A 20570-nucleotide genomic window follows, 5' to 3' on the forward strand; every position below is an offset into this window, starting at 1 on the left:
TAGTGATTGTAATTACTACTTTTAAAATGAATTCTGGCAATTTTGCTATAGGATTTCTCCTTCAAGAAAGAGGTAGGGGAGAAACTGTAGACCCTGGCCTTGGGAGAGGTCATTATGGGAATGAGAGGGGAAGGGAACAGAAAGAGGAGGCTGAGGATGGGATACTGACCAACTATTACTAAAGAGTGGAGGCAGGCCTAGCAGAGGTGCTTATCCACATTTTACAAACGAGAAAAGTATTAAGATAGGGAAACATTAATTGACTGTATCTGGGTCAATTTATTGGTACTGACATAGCAGCCTAGCTCTTCTTACTCTATGTCGCATAGTCTCTCAGCAACCCCCAGTTCTTTCGGTTATTCATTAACTTTTAGACTTCAAAACTCATGGGAGATCACATAAATGAATAAATCATTTATCCATTAGCACTCCAAACTGCTAATGATGCAGTATCTAACAGATCTAAAGGAATCAAACAAAGATCTGACTATATTCAACTGTTCCTAAATCGTTTTTGGCTCCCTCCCCCCAGGGCAGATGCTTGGCAAGGAAGCAGATAACATCGTGATTAAGTGTGTAAATGCTGGAGCCAGACTGCTTGGGCTTGACCTAGCTCCTCCATGCACTGACTGGGTCACTAAGCAAGTTACTTAACCTCTCAGGGCCCCAGTTTCCTCACCTGTAAAATGAGGATAAATAATAACACTAGGGGCTAGGTTTTTTGTGATGATTAACAAAGTATAAAAACCACAGCATACCAAAACTTATGGGATGCAGTGAAAACAGTGAGTGCTAGGAGGAAAAACCATAGATATAAAATAAACACTTTTATTTAAAAAGCAGAAGGGTCTCAAGTCAAAAACCTAACATTGTAACTTAAGGAACTAGAAAAAAACAAAACCCAGAGCTAGCAGAAGGAAGGAAATCATAAAGATTAGAACACAGATAAAATAAATGGAAAATAGGAAAATAGATAAAATTAATTAAACCAAAAGTTGGTTCTCCCAAAAGATCAACAAAACTGACAAACCTTTAGCTAGATGAACTAAGGCAAAAAAGAGAAAAGACTCAAATTACTAAAATCAGAAATGAAAGTGAAGACATTATTACCAATTCTACAGAAATAAAAAGGATTGTAAGAGACTAATGTGAACAATTGTATGCCAACTAATTGGAGAACCTAGATGAAATGGACAAATTCCTAGAATACCTATCAAGATGAAATCATAAAGAAACTGAAAATGTGAATAGGCTTGGTGAGAATATGGAGAAATTAGAACCCTTGTGCATTATTGGTGGGAATGTAAAATGGTACAGCTGCTGTAGAAAACAGTATGGCAGTTCCTAAAAAAACTAAAAAATAGAATAACCACATGATCTAGCCATTCTACTTCTGGGTATATACCCAAAATAATTGAAAGGAAGGTCTCTAAAAGATTTTGTAACTCATGTTCATAGCAGCATTATTCATAATAGCTAAGCTGTGGAAGCAACCCGGTGTCCATCTACAGATGAATAGATAAGCAAAATGTGGTATATACATACAATGCAAAATTATTCAGCCGTAAAAAGGAAGTAAATTCTGACATCTGCTATGACATGGACGAACCTTGAGGACATTATGCTAAGTGAATTAAGCCAGTCATAAAAGGACCAATACTGTATGATTCCACTCATATGAAGTACCTAGAGTACTCAAAATCATAGACACAGAAAGAAGAACTGTGGTTGCCAGGGGCCGGGGAGATAGGGGACTGGGGAGTTCTTGTTTAATGTGTAGAGTTTCAGTTTTGCAAGATGAAAAGAGTTCTAAAGATGGATAATGGCGATGGCTGCACAAAAATACGAATGTACTTAATACCACTGAACTGTACACTTAAAAAGGGTTAAGATGAGGCTGGGAGTGGTGGCTCACACCTATAATCCCACCACTTTGGGAGGCTGAGGTGGGCAGATCACTTGAGGCCAGGGAGTTAGAGACCAGCCTGGCCAAAATGGCAAAACCTCATTTCTACTAAAAATACAAAAATCAGCCAGGCATGATGGCACATGATTGCAATCCCAATCTACTCGGGAGGCTGAGGCATTGAGAATCATTTGAACCCCCAGGAGGCAGAGGTTGCAGTGAGCCACTGCACTCCAGCCTGGGTGACAGAGTGAAACTGTCTCAAAAAAAAAAAAAAAAGTTAAGATGTTAAATTTTATGTTATGGATATTTTACCACAATAAAGTGGAGAGAAAAGAAAAGAAAAAAGCCTAAAGTGCTGGAAAGAGTCCCTGGCTCATATTAAGTACTCAATACATGCTAGCTATTGAAGGAAACTAGCTGCTTTTCTGTTTTTCTCTGCAAGTGTACTTTCCGGATAGATGATAGCCAGGTTTGCTCTGTTTTATTTTGGGATGGGGAATCCCTCTCCTTAAATGAGAATATCTTGCCTGTTAGCTGGAATCATCCAGTCTCAAAGCATCCTAATCAGAAATTATGAGAAGCAGGAAGAAGTTAGAGATTACTCTGGAACCATGGGTTCTGTGAAAGAAACTAGTCATAGGGAGTCCTTGATAGAATTTAAGAGCCATTTGTCAGAATGTTTCATACCGGGTGGGTTCTCTAGGTGACACTGGCTTCAGCCCTATGTAATATAATGAAGAATGATAACCAAAAATGGGGAAGAATGGTATAGAAATAGAGCCCTAAACTGGGAATCTGAAGACTTGGCTTCTACAGCTGGCTCTGACCTTAATCATCCTAGTGACTCAGGCAAATATCATCTCTTGTCTCAGACTCAGTTTAGTAGCTGGCAAAATGAAAAGGTTAGACCGGAAGATCTCTTAAAAAAACCCTTCTCCACCGGGTGCGGTGGCTCACGCCTGTGGCCCCAGCACTTTGGGAGGCCGAGGCGGGCGGATCATGAGGTCAGGAGATCGAGACCATCCTGGCTAACACAATGAAACCCCGTCTCTACTAAAAATACAAAAAATTAGCCGGGCGTGGTGGTGGGCTCCTGTGGTCCCAGCTACTCGGGGGGCTGAGGCAGGAGAATGGCTTGAATCCGGGAGGCAGAGCTTGCAGTGAGCCAAGATCGCACCATTGCACTCCAGCCTGGGCAACAGAGCGAGATTCCATCTCAAAAACAAAACAAAACAAAACAAAACCAAAAAACCCTTCCCTTAAACAGTCTGCAATTCTATATGATGTATATAATTATCTCAAGAGCTTTTGCATTGGCCCTTTGGACTTTTCAAACCAACAAAATATTCTAGGGCTCATAGCTTAATAGCAATAATACTAGCTACCATTAATACAGAAAGGGTAATAGATGCCAGACGCTGTGGTAGGTAGTATGTAGACATCACTTCATTTATTTCTTACATAACCCTATAAAGTAAGTGCTATTTTCTCCCATTTTACAGATGAGTAAACCAAGGATCCAAGAGGTTAAGTGACTTGTCCAAGAGTACACCATTTGTAGGTGGCTGAGGCAGGACTTCAATCCGAGTCCGTCTAACATCAAAACTTTTGCTTTCTTTCCACAGGGAAAGCTACTCTACCCATGTGCTATTACCTCACCTTTACCACTATCCATATTTATACTAGAAAATAGGCCAGGAAACCTAAAAAGTCTAAAAGTTATAATGCAGAATACACACATTATAAAATGTGGAAATTGGAAGGCACTAAACTGGCCATTTAGTGAAACTCCCTAACTCCACAGGAAATAAGAACAGAGTCTCAGCAAGATGAGCTCCCATGCTCACTGGTCAGCAAGAGCCAAGGCTGGCACCCTACATTTCTGACATAAAGCCCAGGGGCTTTCTCCCCTCTGCAGCTGGAGGTATCACCACGTCAGACAGTGTCAGGCAACTCAGAAAGATTTGAGGGACAAGAGCAGCTTTGAGTACAGCTCTGATATCATGCCACCTAATAAAGGCCAGGCTGGACCTTGGGTCATACGGTGGGATGAACTAACAGCGATTTTCATACTATCTTTGCCATAATTAGGGAAACATAAACAAGAAAAGCACATCAACATTTACCTTTCGCTTTTTAATGGCTCCATTTGCCCCGGGGACAGCTTCACACAGGCGACTTATTGCTTCCCTAAAGAACAGAAACCATATAAAGACTTAGCATACTACCTCCACACAGTAAGTGTTTAAGAAATGTTAGAAATTATCACAACCAAAAAGTATACATACATAATAGTGAGTCCGACACAAATGGTATTCTTCCAGCCCCACAGGAGGAAATGCTGTACTTACTCCTTCTGCAGGAAAACCTAGCAGCACCCTAATACTGAGCAATTGCTTTACAACAAGGAGCTCTACTATTCACTTTTTTCATCTCTGTTTTTCCTTGGGTTTTCAGATTTTGTTTTTTGTGTTGTTGATTTTTAACCAAAAAGGAGGGGCAGGGCATTGTCATCTGGAAATACTTCACAGTTTTATCTTTAGCAAAATCATCTCTGTAATGTTATGAATAAAAAGCTTCATAGTATCTCAGAACTAAAGACAATTAAATACAAAAAGAACCTGACACTAGAGGAAATTTAAAAGGATCGGGAGAACGTTGAACTTCAAGGTGGTCTCAAATGGAGTTTTATTGACTAGGTTGCTGCTGCAAGCCATTGAGCTTTCATGTAATTTCACAGAAGAAAAGAAATCAATATCAAATTTCCTCCTTTGCTTACTTTTCTGCCCTTCCTATATATTGCACTTCCTGAGAGAAAGGCACCGCTAAAATAAGTAGTTGCTCCTTAATGGAAGTGGTGAAGGAACTGGCGCCCTCCTTTCCAGAAATGCAGTTATAACTAAAAGGTTTTGTCTCTGGGACTCTGAGCATTCATAACTGCCCAAGCTTTCACTCTGTGTAATTTGAACCTTAGCCTTGTGGCTTTGAACACATATATTAAACGTCTCACAAGACAAATGGAAATCTCTTCTGGATTCCCCAGAGATCATTGTTTAAATTAATAAACTGTATTCTCTCACACACACACACACACACCCCAACACACATACACACGCAACATTGTATTATAGTTTTTATAAATATTATATTTCACAATAATATTTTCTATAGTTTAGATTCCCAAAGGAAGTGGGGAGAGGTCAGAGAGAGGAATGCAGACCCATTTTTGTTTTGTTTTGTTTTTGTTTTAAGACGGAGTCTCGCTCTGTCGCCCAGGCTGGAGTGCGGTGGCGCCATCTTGGCTCACTGCAAGCTCCGCCTCCCGGGTTCACGCCGTTCTCCTGCCTCAGCCTCCCGAGTAGGTGGGACAACAGGCGCCCACCAACACGGTCGGCTAATTTTTTTGTATTTTTAGTAGAGATGGGGTTTCACCGTGTTAGCCAGGATGGTCTCGATCTCCTGACCTCGTTATCCGCCCGCCTCGGCCTCCTAAAGTGCTGGGACTACAGGCGTGAGCCACCGCGCCCGGCCATGCAGACCGATTTTTAAAACTACAGCTATGATATTTTGTAGTGCAGAGCGATGTTCTTCTAGAAAATACTTTTGAAAGATAAGCAGAATTCCCAAAGATTCTAGGCATTATTTCGCACTTATAATGTATGTTTTAGCTCACATCATTTTTTCTATATAAATGAAACTCTTCTTCAAGGTATTATCTTGTCTGATTTTTGCATAATCATCTGCAATCAAAGGATAGAATGGATCTTTGGTTAGCATATATTCTCAGGATTTCATATTTATTGTTTCTCTAGGATTCTATCCTTTGTTCTCTGGAGTCAAATAGAAGGATAACACAGATAGTTGGGCCCTCTGGCTTGGTTGGTTGATTGACGTTTTGAGTCATCTTAATGATTACTCAATAATTGATAAGACTCATTATTAATCCAAATTGGCACTGATACTGCCAAAATAGCTAGTCGAGGCACCCCACTCTATTGACAGTATTTAATAAAGAGGCATTATAATATAGGGCAGATCCTTTACTCCATGAGAGTGATTTGGATGTTTTGGTCTAAAAATACAAAAAATTAGCCAGGCGTGGTGGCAGGCACCAGTAATCCCAGCTACTTGGGAGGCTGATGCAGGAGAATCGCTTGAAGCCGAGAGGCGGAGGTTGCAGTGAGCTGAGATCGCGCCATTGCACTCCAGCCTGGGCAAAAAGAGCAAAACTCCGTCTCAAAAAAAAAAAAAAACCAAAAAAAAGTTGACTATAAATGATGTGAACTTAAAGTAAAAACAAAGGTGGATATTGATGCTGCCAAATATAATGACAACAATAATAAAAATATAACAATAATTATATGCCAAATATAGTAACTTTTTGCTAGAAGTTGTTACTTTTATATAGCATCTGGTAATTTCACAAACTGTTTTCCCACACATTTGTTTTCTTGATTCTCACACCAATTATCAATATCTTCTACCAAAAAGTAATGCAGTGAATTTAAGTTGAAGGAATAATTTACAGCATGAATACCTCTCAAGGAGGTTTTGAAAGGATGAACCTTCCTGGCAGGGAGGGGATTGGAAATTCTAGACAGACAGAAGAACATAGGTGAAGACACCAAAACACAAAGTATCATGATATGAGAGGAATTACAGGTACTTTGATATTGCCGGAGTATAACATATGGTAGTACAAGAGTGAATATTAACTAAGCGATAAGAGTCTAAAAACTGTTTCTGTGAAGTGCCAGATGGTAAATATTTCAGGCTTTGCTCTTTTGCAAGTACTCAACTCTGCCATTGTAGCACAAAAAGCAGCCTTAGACAATATGTAGACAAGTGAGCATGGCTGTGTTCCAATAAAACTTTATTTATAGAAACTGACGGCTGGCCAGATTTGGCCCATGGGCCATAGTTTGTTGACCCCTGGATCCGATAATTCACACAAAAGGAGAGAGAAACCATTCGGCTTTTTAAGACGGGAAAATATTCACATTCATTATAATTTTAAAATTGAAAATTAAAACAAGATACTTCACTCATATTAAATTAGGAAAAAAGATACAAAACCCAGTGTTGGAAAAGATGGGAAATGTTCTGCTTTAGGCATATTTATCCATTGCCAGGGGCCTTGGTTAGTATTAATAGAATCTTTCTAGAGAGTAATTTGGTAAAAGTTGACAAATGTCAAAATTTATCAGAGCACAGGCGGGGCGTGGTGGCACACATTTGTAGTCCCAGCTACTTGGAAGGATTGCTTGAGCCCAGGAGTTCAAGGCTGCAGTGCCACTACACTCCCGCCTGGGTGACAGAGCGAGACCCTGTCTCTAAAAACAATTTGTTTAAATAATTTATTACAGCCTTTGACAAGGTGGGGAGAAGCCTGTATTGGGATAGCATTGAGTATATAAGTAAAAGAAACACTTCAAGTAAGAAACCAACCCAAAGTCTTGTGATATAGAGATAAAACATATCAAAATAAATATTGCCACTCGCACTATAGAAATATGAAGAAGTCTATATAAATTAGTGTGAAAAAGTAGAACTTGCAACAGTATGTACACATTGGTAGCAGCTATACAAAATTAATCCTGTGTCAATAGTAATATAGAAAGAGCTTATAAACTATGGCTTGGTTTTAGGTGCTTTTTTTGTGGTTTGCTATTTTGTTTCTGATTCTACTGATGTTTAGATATAAACAAGGTAAACAGTGTTATGTTTTACTTTCATTGTGCACTTGATTGGATAAGTAATCCTTTAAAATATTGAAAATAATGCAAAGTAAGTTCCTTCAGCAGGAGTTTTGCTAGTGTGAGGCAAAGGTGTTGAGATGTGAAGGCACATCAAAGATGTCCCAATGGAGAGGTGACACCCATAGAGAGATGGGACAATGTTCCTGTTATGGATACTAACAGATGTTCTTTATTTCTCTCTCTGCTCCCATTCCAGCTTAGCTTTTAACCCCTCCATCTTTGTAGCCACTAAATCCAGATTTCCTTTTTCAGTTTTTTAAGTAGAGTTACCTGTTTCTATTCCCAAAAGTTTCATAAAGACAAAAAATCTTGAGCGCGTTTAGTAATGCCTTTTAGAATGGTACACCTTGCAGTAGCGGGGAGCCCGAGTTTCAGTGAAAGAACAGCCCCTATTTATATTTATTTATTTAATTTTTGCTTTTGTAGAGATGGGGTCTCACTCTGTTGCCCAGGTTGGAGTGCAGTGGTGCGATCATAGCTCACTGCAGCCTCAACCTCCTTGGGCTCAAGCAATCCTCCCCCCTCAACCTCCCATGTGGCTGGGACCACTGCAACTGGCAAGCACCACCACAATTAGCTAATCTTTTCTTTTCCTTTTTTATTTTTTGTAGAGACAGGGTCTCCCTATGTTGCCTGGGTTGGTCTTGAACTCCTGGGCTCAAGTGAGACTCCCACCTCAGCCTCCCAAAGTGCTGGGATTAAAGGTGTGAGCCACCGCTCCTGGCCAGCCCCTATTTACTGAGCACTCTTTTATGGTCAGGCCCAGAAGTGAGCACCTTATGTACATCATTTCACTGAGTCGTAACAGTATCATTCCAAAGTATGGACTTTACCCTCATTTTACCAATGAGGATAATAAAGTTCAAATAATTTAAATAACTGTACAAATAAGGCAATTGACAGTGAGAGAGACAGAATGCAAATCCAGTTCTGACTTCAAAACCCACAAGCACTGGGGAGGAACCACGTTGCCAGATGGATGAAAAGGAGGGAGTCTTAGGCTCTAGAGACTAGGGGAAGTAGTATGTTGAGTGTCCTTCCCTTGCTCACTCCCCTAACATAGTGAGGGGTGGCTCTTCAGCCAATCGTTAACACCAGCGTGGCTGGTAAACTACCCAGGCAAAAGGACAAAGTGGTAGGGGCTGACTCTAGAAAAGGCTTACTCGGATGCCCCTGCCCTTCCCCAGCCCTCTGCTGTCTATGAGCTGGCTGCCACCTCCTGGAAGAAATGAGCATCTGGAGCCAGGCTCTGCCCACCTGGGCAAACACATATGAGTGTGCACTATGAGCGTGCACTCACGTGCTCACTGAGAACTGTATATTTGAGGCATGTGAGGCTTTACAGAGCGCCCAAAATCTCTTGATGTACAAAACTCCGCTCAAAAGAAAAAAAGGGGAAAACTTGTGCTTATGAACTTGCTTTAAAAAGTAATTATTAGCCAGGCACAGTGGCTCATGCCTGTAATCCCACCACTTAAGGAGGCTGAGGCAGGAGGATCCCTCGAGTCCAAGACTTCAAGACCAACTGAACAACACAGTGAGACCTTGTGTCCACAAAAATATATATATTTTTAAGTTGCCAGGCACAGCAGTGCACACCTGTGGCCACAGCTACCCAGGAGCCCGATGCAGGAGGATTGCTTGAGCCTAGGAGTTCAAGGCTGCAGCGAACTAGGATCACATCACTGCACTCCAGTCTGGGCGACAGAGCAAGACCCTGTCTCAAAAAAAAGTAGTTATTAATTTTTTGAATTGGAGACTCTAAGATGAGCCATGCCTCTCTCCAGTAAAAGACCTATTTGTACAAACTTTCTTTCTTTTCTTTCTTTTTTTTTTTTTATTTTTTGAGACAGAGTCTTGCTCTGTCGGCCAGGCTGGAGTTCAATGGCATGATCTCGGCTCACTGCAATCTCCGCCTCCAGGGTTCAAGCGATTCTCCTGCCTCAGCCTCCCAAGTAGCTGGAATTACAGGTGCCTGCCACCACGCCCAGCTAATTTTTGTATTTTTAGTAGAGATGGGGTTTTGCCACATTGGCCAGGCTGGTCTCAAACTCCTGACCTCAGGTGATCTGCCCGCCTGGCCTTTCAAAGTGCTGGGATTACAGACATGAGCCACCACGCCCAGCCTGTACAAACTTTTCTATTCCATTTAAGAAGGTCCACTCCTCACCCCAAAGCTCCCCAAAACATTCTGTGTACCTCTTAGAAATCACAGATCCCAGGTTAACAATTATTGCTTTAAATTAACCTCTCAAATTCCACTTGCCTTGCTGATAGCAGCGTTAACAAATCTCCTGAAATCCCAGCAACGAAAGGCAGATAGATGCCTACATTTTGTTGCTTTTGTTCACAAAGATCTTTTCTTCCCCTGCTACTGGGACCAAGACATTAACTGTAACATTTTCAAGAACAAATAGTACTTTCAGTGCTTTTCTGGAGTCTCAGCCACACGCTTGGGCCAACTTTACAAATGCCGAGGAAAAAGAAAAAGAAAACAGAGTTGAGAGCGATTTCTCCTGGGGCCCAGGGGGTCCCCGCCATTCTTGCAGCCCAAGCAGCCGCACTCTTGCAGAACCTTTTTGGAGCTGAGTGGCGGTGAGACTTTCTCCAGCTAGCAATCATTCAGCAAGTGTCTGCTCTTAGAGGAGCAGAAATTTTGGGGTTTCAATGGCTAAAGATTTCCATCTTGGGAGCCTGTATTAGAAAGAAAGAGAAACGCCCCAGAGCACCAACAGTGGCCACTTTGTTTATTGTTTCGCCACATGAGAGAGAAGGGGAGAAGTGGGCTGATGTAAGAGAATGAGAATGCCGTTGAAGATTTGCTTTTAAGCGTATAAAACCCTGCCTATGCCATAAGACCAAAAAAAAGATATTTTGTCTGTCTTAACAGAGTCCAAACTAATCATCCAAACAAAGCTACCTTTCTTCACCAACTCCTGGCCACTACAACACTTAAGTTATAATTCATCTGTGTCTTTAACCCTTAAACAGTCAAGCTCCTCTGGAAGCAATGTCGCCTCACACACACATGCACACACACACACACTTTTTTTTTTTTTTTAAGTTTGGAAGGCAATATCACAATCCAAGACAAAGGGGAGCATTTAATGGGAGGAGAGGCTGTGCGGCAGATTTTTTCTGGTGAATGTCAAGATGTAGTTCTTCAGTAAATAGGAAAGCCAGGAAATGTGCAACATGAAACCAGGCGAAGGGGCCCAGCTGGAATGATTAAAAGGCAATGATCCCCACATCCCCCACCTTCTGACACACAAACACACACACACACACACACACACACACATCTATAGTCACATATGCAGTGAAGGAGTAGTTCCAGTTTTGTCCCTGCAAATAGGAATGAGAATAAAATTTTAATCACAGCAAGAGCCTTTCCAAAATAAAAAGTCAACGATACTCAGCCAAAACAAATTCACCTGCATTTCCCAAAGGACTTTCTTTCACTTTGCATCTCCAACGTTAAGTCCTTAAAGAAATCAGTTAACAAAGTCTAAGGGACATGTTGCGCCCTAAATGTCTCGGATTGCCTTCTTATTATGAATGAAGAGACTCTGAGTAATTCAGACTGCACATCCATGTGGTATTATGCTGTTCTCATTGTTCTAGGGAAACCAGTACCATCTTTTTTTAAATCTTTGCCTCCAGGACAGCAAGGCTCAGTGATCTATGTGTTCAATTTTGTCCAGCTTAGTGAAATTAAAGACATCCAAGAATTTGTGAAAGCCCTCAGACAGGACACTTTAGAACAGGAGCCTGCCTCTGTGGCGATAAGCACACAATGAATGCAGTCAATGCCCATAGACCAGTTGAAAATGGAAAGCCTCAAACTTTGTGCTATTATCAAGGGGCATCACTCGTGCACTCTAGGAGGGTGAACTCAGCTCATAAAATACATCCTTTCACTTTAGAAACAGGCACCTCGAGTCCCAGGATGGTCAAATAAAACCTTTGAGTACTGCCCACAGCATTTATCCCCACACTGACTGAGTGTACCACTCTGTTCACCTGAATTGTACTTAAAGTCTGATTCTAAAGTACATTTGCTAGCCAATCCAGCTCAGCAACCATAGGAAATGGGTTTATCTGTCTACTTCTTGATTCTGCCCTTTGGCTCTGATGCAAATGTGAATTCATTAATCACACTGGAATGAGGTGAAAGACCCTCTTGTCTAGAGTATCACATCTCCCCTATAAATCTCACTAGTTAACGGACATTAAGTGCTGGGTTTTTCCTGTCCCCACAGAGATTTCCTGTAATACAATCATGTATCTCAAAATTCAAACATCTACACCCACAAACTGATGGCTTATAGGCTTTATAAGTGGTTAAAGAAATGACAATAAGAAATAGAGTTGGTTTCATATAAAATACATGGGAATTTATAAATTCAAAAGATTGTTCTCCTTTAGGGTAAACTGGGCTTCTTTAAAACAACTCTGTTTTTGACAAAACATTCAAAATATTATGAAGGTGTGTCTTTTGGAGTTAAAGAGTGCACTGATGCATAATGTGGTCACTTAAAAGCCAAAGCTCATTAAAAAAAAAAAAAAAAAAAAAAAACGAAAACAGGTCTTACTTAGTCACCCACTTTATTCACTCAAGCTCACTCTAAACAATGAATATCTGCTTCCAAAAATTCTTCAGAGAATACTTGGAATTTTAAAGATATTTAAAACAGTTTGGCCAGGTGTGGTGGCTCACACCTATAATCTTTGCACTTTGGGAGGCCAAGGTAGGCGGATCACTTGAGGTCAAGAGTTTGAGACCAGCCTGGCCAACATCGTGAAACCCCATCTGTAGTAAAAATACAAAAATTAGCTGGGCATGGTGGTGCACACCTGTAATACCAGCTACTAGGGAGGCTGAAGCAGGAGAATTACTTGAACCGGGAGGTAGAGGTTGCAGTGAGCCAAGATTGTGCCATTGCACTCCAGCCTGGGTGACAGAGCAACCCTCCATCTCAATAAATAAATAAATGAATAAATAAATAAATAAATAAATAAACAAACAGTAAAACAGTTTGTCATACAGGTGTCTATACTATTGAGCAAGACAGCAATTGGTGTAATGAATATATTACTTCTACCACTGTTTTTTTCTTTTAAATAACTCTCGTTCTTTTAAAGGCTATTTGGCATATATGTTGTAAATTTTATTGGGAATTCCATTTTTTTAAATGTGTGTGCACCTCTGGAAGGAATGAACAACTGGTCTAGCCAGTTAATCCACCTTGACAAATAATAGTAGGACAACTTCAGCTTCCACATCCACGGAGAGTACACCATTTAGGTAAGCGGTGATCAAACTGTAAAGTTCTTAAGAATCAACTGGGTGCTGGTTAAAATACAGATTTCAAGGACTGTTCCTAGAGGTTTTGATTCTGAGGTGAGGCCTAGGAATCTACAGTTTAACAAACCTTCCAAGTGATTCTGATACAGAGTTCATGAACCACACAGCTGATTAAAATTACTTGGACTCGTTGCATAGAGTAACAGGTTCTGTGCTCTATAGCTTAGACCAGATGGTTGTGTTAGTGCACGTTAAGGAATCAGGTCACCTATTCCTAGAGGCTAGGCTAGGGAAGGTTACACTGCCTATACGTTTGATGATATTCCGTTCTGGGGAATTTTGTTTTCAATGTAGTCACTCTATATTCTGGGATAGATATTTGGTATAATCCTCTCTTCTCCTCTCTGCCTCCCCCATCCTCATCTCCTAAAGAAGAAGGGCTTTATGGCCGAGCACAGTGGCTCACACCTGTAATCCCAGCACTTTGGAAGGGCGAGGTGGGAGGATGACCTGAAATCAGGAGTTCAAGACCAGCCTGGCCAACATGGTGAAACCCCATCTCTACAAAAAATACAAAAATAGCCGTGAGTGGTGGTGGGCACCTGTAGTCCTAGCTACTCAGGAGGCTGAGGCAGGAGAATCGCCTGAACCTGGGAGGCAGAGGTTGCAGTAAGCTGAGATCGTGCTACTGCACTCCTGCCTGGGCTACAGAGTGAGATTTCATCTCAAAAAAAAAAAAAAAAAAAAAAGAAGGGCTTTTACCAGAGGGCACATGGAGGTCCTGAACATCTTTGCTTACATCACCCCTTGCACACACAAGCAGTGAGAGAGTGGCCTGCATTCTCTCTCTTATCTGGAGGCAGCAAGGTCATTCTGGAGGCAGCAAGATCTAATCCATTTGCCCCTCAAATGCATTCAACACTCTAGGCAGTGGTTCTCAGCCTTGGCTGCACATTGGACTACACCACCAAGAATGTTACGAAGTTCTGAAGACTGGGTCTCAGCTCCAGAGATGGTGAATTAATTGGTGCAGGACAGGGCTTGGGGGTCAGAAGTTTTAAGATCTCTTCCAAATGCTTCCAACAAGGCTAAGGTTGAGAATCACTCTAGCAGCAGTTGGCAAACTTTTTCTGAAAAGGGCCAGGTAGGAAATATTTTAGGCTTTGCAGGTTATATAGTTTCTGTTACAGCTACTTAATTCTGCTGTTGTAGCTAGAAAAACAGCCATAGGCAATACATAAACAAATGGCTGTGCTTGTGTGCCAGTAACACTTATGGACACTGAAATTTGAATTCCATATGATTTTCATGTGTCACAAAATACTCTTTCGGGGTGTTTTTTCCAACCATTTAAAAAATGTCAAAACCATTCTTGGCTGACAAGGTGGCAAAATCGAAATCAGGTAGCAGATGGGATTTGGCCTGCAGGCTCCTGTTCTCTGACTCTTGCTCTAAAGCAAACCAGAAACAAATGTAAGAGGCTTTGGGGTCATGGTCAGTTATTAGCTTGTGCATGGTGCAAAGCTTATTAGAGTGCAATCTTTTGCAAGGATTGTTTATACATATTTTGAACTTTGTCTTGTTCGGTTTCTTGGTACAGGAAGTTGGGTATTATAAGAAAGGGGTCTTTCCGTATGTCAGTATAAGAATTATGGGACTCCCTTTATGCTGTAAATCATTGTTTTTCCATTCTTTTATTCTAACAGCACTCAGTAGAGGCAGATGGAAACAAATTATTTTTTCCTTTTAATTATCATCTAACCTTCATTAAGTGATACTATGTACATGAAACAGTGCAAAGTGTTTGGGCAGGCAATACAGAAATAAACAAAAGCGCAAAATTATAGTAACTGTTCAAATTTGATGGCTTTATCTATAACTCTACTTTCTTATGATAGTAGAAAGTGAGGAAAAGCTAGTTAGGTAGACTCTGCAGTTAGACAGCCAGAGTTCAAAATCTAGTTGTCTCTTACAATCTCTGTCACCCTGAACAAGTTTTTAAAGCTCTCTATGTCTCAATTCCTTAAATATAAAAAGTAAGAATAATAATAGTGCTTTGAACAATACCTCAGTAAATGCTAGCCATTATTATTGCTTTATCCTTATAATGGCTATCTACTTTAAGAACTGGGTCTAGGCCGGGTGCAGTGGCTTATGCCTGTAATCCCAGCACTTTGGGAGGCCGAGGCAGGCGGATTGCCTGAGCTCAGGAGTTTGAGAGCAGCCTGTGCAACATGGCAAAACCCTGTCTCTACAAAAAATACAAAAGTTAGCCAGGTGTGTTTGCTTGCACCTGTAGTCCCAGCTACTTGGGGAGGCTGAGGTGGGAGGATTGCTTGAGCCCGGGAGGTCAAGGCTGCAATTAACTGAGATTGTGCCACTGCACTCCAGCCTGGGCAAGGAAGTGAGACCGTGTCTCAGAAAAAAAAAAAAAAAAAGAACTGGGTCTAACCTAATTTGTACAACACCTAGTACCCAGCAAAGTATTCTGTGTGTTATAACTGAAATGCTATAGTTAATATGTTATATAGTAGGTCAAATTATGTCTATCATGTGTATAGCAATGGATAGTACAAGTTTCTATAAAGGCAGAATACATGTCTGGCTTTCTTCAGATATTGCATGGTACCTAGTAGGCTGCCTTGGAAATACAATGTATTCAATATATGAATGTTAGGTAGTGCTATGTCGTCAAAACAAAGTGTAACCCTTGTCTCCCTATATAAATCCAATCCCCCTTCAGGACAGAGGTACTCATTCCTCCAGTTGCTGGAATGCTCACTTCTCATGGATCATAGCTGAGTTCCTTCCGCAGAAATTGTGCTCTCTAGGGGAAGTTGCCTTGCCCATGTTATGTCCCCTCCCCCGCGGCAGCAGGCATCCAACGACCTGATTGGTCAATATGGGGTTCCAAGGCCTGGTCCCCGTACCTCAATACGGGGCGACTCTGAAGTGCCATCCTAGCTCCAGAACTGCCCATGGAGTCTGCTGTGACTTCATTGCTTTTCAGCCTCTCCCTCTGCCAGGCCCTGCTTCCCTCACTCCCTTGACAGTTGATTTCAAGAGCCCTCCCAGTAAACCTTTCGCATTCAACTCTCCATCTCAGAACATGTTTCAATATCCAGCCTGAGACCTGCTAACAAGCTGCTGCCAGAGTTATGCCCCCTGAAACTTGCATACACTTAACTAGATGATGTCTTTCAAGAACCTATTTTGTCACAGACAACAGTGAAAAAAATCATTTTCAGAGAATTTCTCATAAGAGACACAGATGATCTGGATCAAAAACACCCACTTTTTAATTGTTCAAACATAACACTACAGTACACATTTCCTAAAGTAAGTGCAGTTCTCAAAAACTACAACTCAATCACATATAATTAAAGGGACCAGAGCTGTGAACTTACTCTAAAAGGCATTTCTCAGCTTCCCTACTGAGAACACCAGCAGGAAATGGAATAAATCTGCCTGGCAGGTAGAGAGATGCACCAATTGTCCTGCATTTACTTTGGCCACAAAGCTCTCATTTTACCAATGAAAAGACTATCTCTGGATGAGATTAGTTTTTGATGAGTTTTGGGTACCTCCCATCTAGCTCACTCTTCCCAAAAGGAATTATATCATTATTTTTTTTCTAGCTATTTAGGATGTAGCATAGTTAAAACTCACTGCTCTCACATTCCCTGATATTCCCATTTTCCTTTCTTAAAAGCAAAAACAAAACAACAATTAAAACTTGCAGATGCTTTGGGAGATTTTCTGGGGAACCACCTGCTCAAAAATAAGGAGCCTCCATGTAGTCTGTGGTCCAAATTACGTGGAGACCTCATTTTAAAATCACTGGATAGGCTTCCCTTGCACATGCGGGCCTCAAAGTGCAGTCCTCGGACCAGCAGCATTAGCATCGTCTGGAACTCATTAGACATGCAAATTATTGAATCAAAAAACTCTGGGGCTGGGGTCCAATATTACGTGTTTGTTTGTTTGTTTGTTTCAGAGACAAGGGCTCACTATGTTGCCCAGGCTGGAGTGCAGTGGCTATTCACAAGTGTGTGATCATCACACACTACAGCCTCAAACTCCTGAGCTCAAGTAATCCTCCCATCTCAGCCTCCCAAGTAGCTGGGACTACAGGTGCATGCCACCAACCCCAGCTAACATTCTCTGTTTTAACAAGCCTTTGCATACTAAAGTTTGAGAACTACTATCTCACACATTTTTTTTCTCCTTAGAAATCACAAAAGGACATTAAAGTATCTTTTCCTACAGATTTATGAGTATCTTTATGAAGCCCTTCCAGAGAGAACTCACAAACAAGGAATCTGGCATCTTAAACCCAGGATTAAACATTTCCTTATTCTGTCCCTTCTGGCTTTCAGCACTTCCCCAAGATTTGTTCCTTAAAATTATTCCACTTTGGTTGACCCATAATGCACAAGAGGCAGGGCAGATCTGATTTCCAGTTCTACCACCTATTGACTTGCTAGATGACCTTGGTAAATTTTTTAATTTCTCTAAGTCTCAATATTCTTATGGACAAAACAGGGTTAATAGTAATATCTATTTTATAAATGTTAAATTTTGTGATGACAAAGTTGATAAGTCACTATAAATTAATAATAAACTGCTATTTCAACAGCCTGCTAATAGTTGAAACCATGTTTGATCTTTTCAACTAGAAAGAGGTTAAGGCTCATCCAGTTCACATGATTGAGAAATCCTTCCCTTCATCTGAATCAACATGTGGACCCCAAGGGTGTCTGATCCAAATGAGTATCTTCACAGAATTTATTTTTATTCCTTTGTTCAAAAATATACCTGGCTGGGCACAGTGGCTCACACCTGTAATCCCAGCACTTTGGGAGGCTAAGGTGGGAGGATTGCTTGAGGCCTGGAGTTTGAGACCAGCCTGGGCAATATAGCAAGACCCCATCTCCACAAGAAAAAAAAAATGTAATTAGCCAGATGTGGTGGTGTATGACTGTGGTCCTAGCTACTTGGGAGGCTGAAGCAGGAGGATCACTTGAGCCCAGGAGTTTGAGACTGCAAGGAGCTTTGATCATGCCACTGCACTCCAGCCTGGGTTACAGGATCTGGGTTACAGTATGAGATCCTGTCTCTAAACACAACACACACGTATACACACACACACACAGACACAACACACACACACACACACACACACGGATGGCACCCATAAGCCAAACAGTCTCCTGTTGAGCCAGGGACCTGACCTAATTGTCCAAGAGCTTCTTGTTTTGGAATTTGGCCAGGTTTAGCATGTCAAATCCTATGTTTTAGATTCTCTAGGTCTTTTCTGCTTTTCTCTAACCAGCAGTGACCATGGAAAGTTCAAGACCTCCAGGGTCATCTCAAGATCTGTGATCCAGGCCTGAGAAGCCTAGAAACTTTTCCATTATTCGATAAATAATTTTCAACCCAACTATGTTCTAGAAACTGTGGCTCTGAATCCTTCCAGCTGCAGGGACTGGGCTTCTGAGGAAAACCTTCAAGCCCAAAAATGATGGATGATGGAGCCCTTGTGGTTGCTCCACTGAAAAAAGACCTTAGGGAACCCAATTCCTTCCAGGCCAGACATCCTCCAGGGCACACTCTGAGCTTTCTCAGGAGGCTGTCATTCGACTGCAGCTTCTGTGCTTCCCAGAACAATGGTTCAAAAGGCCTATTCTTACTTGCATTGTAAAATGATTAAGACTAGAGGCTGGCCACTGTATCTATCAAAATCAAAATTAGAAATCCAGGCTTAAGGAAAGCAAAAAGGGGCCACCAAACAGAGATACTAGAATGTATTGTCATCTGACTCTGCATAATAAAGAAGGCCTGGGAAGAAATCACTGGAGAAAGCTATTTCATTCAGCAATCAGAGCTAAAAATACACATGCATAGGCTTTCACATTCATGTGTTTTAATCTCTGAATTAATTTGTTTCTCTTCAAACACTTGAAGCCATTCATTACCATGTATATTTCAACATGGACAGATATATAACTATTCTTGCTTAGGCTAGTGAATGTGTATATATTGCCTGATTGAGGAGCTGTGTTTGTGTAATAATATCTGCACATCTGTATGTTTCTATAGATTTATATGGATAAATTAGCAGGCCATGCTTTTAGCCGCAACATATTTTTAGAAACCACTTCATAATGTAGATCATATTTTCCATGGAAAAGATGCTATAATTGGGAGTTTCATTCCTGACCAAGGACTCCTCAGCAAATGAAATATAGAAACTGCCAACAGCTTGTCATGGAACGAAAACTATGACTATTTTATATACCTCTATAAATATCTAAAACACTAAAACAATGCCCTAAGTCCTAAAAAAGGGGCCTAAATATATACAGTACCTATACATGGAGTCTCAAAGTTTAGAAATGTTTAACCACCACATAAAAATACAGCTCAATTGAACTATGTTCTACAATTAACTCACTGCTATAATAACATCAAACATTTGATTAACAATTTTGCAAATATTAGATTTTAGTAGAGCATATTTAGGGATAATTTAAATAGTCCAAAGAAATTGATCTAATGTCTTCTTTTCCTTTTGAGGTGGAAATCTACTTTTTACTGTATCTACTACCTTCATTTTACAAGCTGATTTTTCTTGTCCACCTGATTTTCCACCTGATTTTTCTTGTCCTTGTCCTTCCCCCATTTCCCCCTACTCTTCCCCTCTCCTACTCCCCCATCTCATCCCCTTTTCCCTACCCACTCCCCTTCTCAATACAGGATTACCATGGAACTACCATATTGCCACAATACAGTGCTGTCCTGGTTAAAGATGTCTAGTCCAGGGTTAAGCCTCAGTCGCCATATTTACTGGAAATTATTATTTGGAACTAAGAGAACCAGAGATGGGGGCGTCCCTGCACTCCTGCTGCCAAAGCCTCAGAAGACCTGGCCCCTGTCCTTTATTAGTTTGATTGTTTACTGCTCCTCAGGTTCCATGAGCTGCCCCAATATCCTTTTAAGGAATTCCCCTTTTTGCGTAAGCTAGGCAATCATTTTCTGTTACTTAAAACCCAGAAGTAAATATGCCTAGGGCAAGCAGATGAACTGAAAATTATTCCCTCTATCTTAAGGCTCAAATCAAAGCAATTACTGCTCAGACTCAATGACCTACAAAATGTGCCCAACAAGTGGCAAAAACATGTTACAAATTAATATGCACTACAGGATCTCACTTTAGTTTTTAAACATGCAATTAGAAAAACCATACGTCAAACTGTTACTATGGGTTATCTCCAGTGATTTGCCTTTTTTAAAAGTTTATTCTACTTACCAATTTCTACAATAAGCCAGATTTACTTTTCATAATCAGAAAAGAAATGCAAAAAAAATTAAGAATTAGATGTGGCCCAGAGGATTGACCTTACCAATGATAATGGTCATGGTGATGTGTGATTTCTTTCTTTTTTTTTTTCTTTCCCTTTTTTTTTGAGACAGAGTTGTGCTCTGTCTCCCAGGCTGGAGTGCAGTGGCGCTAGCTCAGCTCACTGCAACTGCTGCCTCCTGGGTTCAAGCGATTCTCCTCTCAGCCTTCCCAGTAGCTGAGATTACAGGC

General features: G+C 41.0%; 1 protein-coding gene across 1 annotated transcript in view; it reads right to left on the reverse strand.

The window, feature by feature from the left end:
- SHC4 (SHC adaptor protein 4) overlaps positions 1 to 20570 on the reverse strand; it is a 144500-nt gene that overhangs the window by 62805 nt on the left and 61125 nt on the right. Inside the window, exon 3 of the mRNA XM_054451193.1 lies at positions 4036 to 4099. Within this exon, the coding sequence (XP_054307168.1) occupies positions 4036 to 4099 (64 nt within the window). The remainder of the gene's footprint in view (positions 1 to 4035; positions 4100 to 20570) is intronic.

Source organism: Pongo pygmaeus, chromosome 16 (genome assembly GCF_028885625.2).
Source record: "Pongo pygmaeus isolate AG05252 chromosome 16, NHGRI_mPonPyg2-v2.0_pri, whole genome shotgun sequence".
In the NCBI taxonomy this organism is placed as follows: domain Eukaryota; kingdom Metazoa; phylum Chordata; class Mammalia; order Primates; family Hominidae; genus Pongo; species Pongo pygmaeus.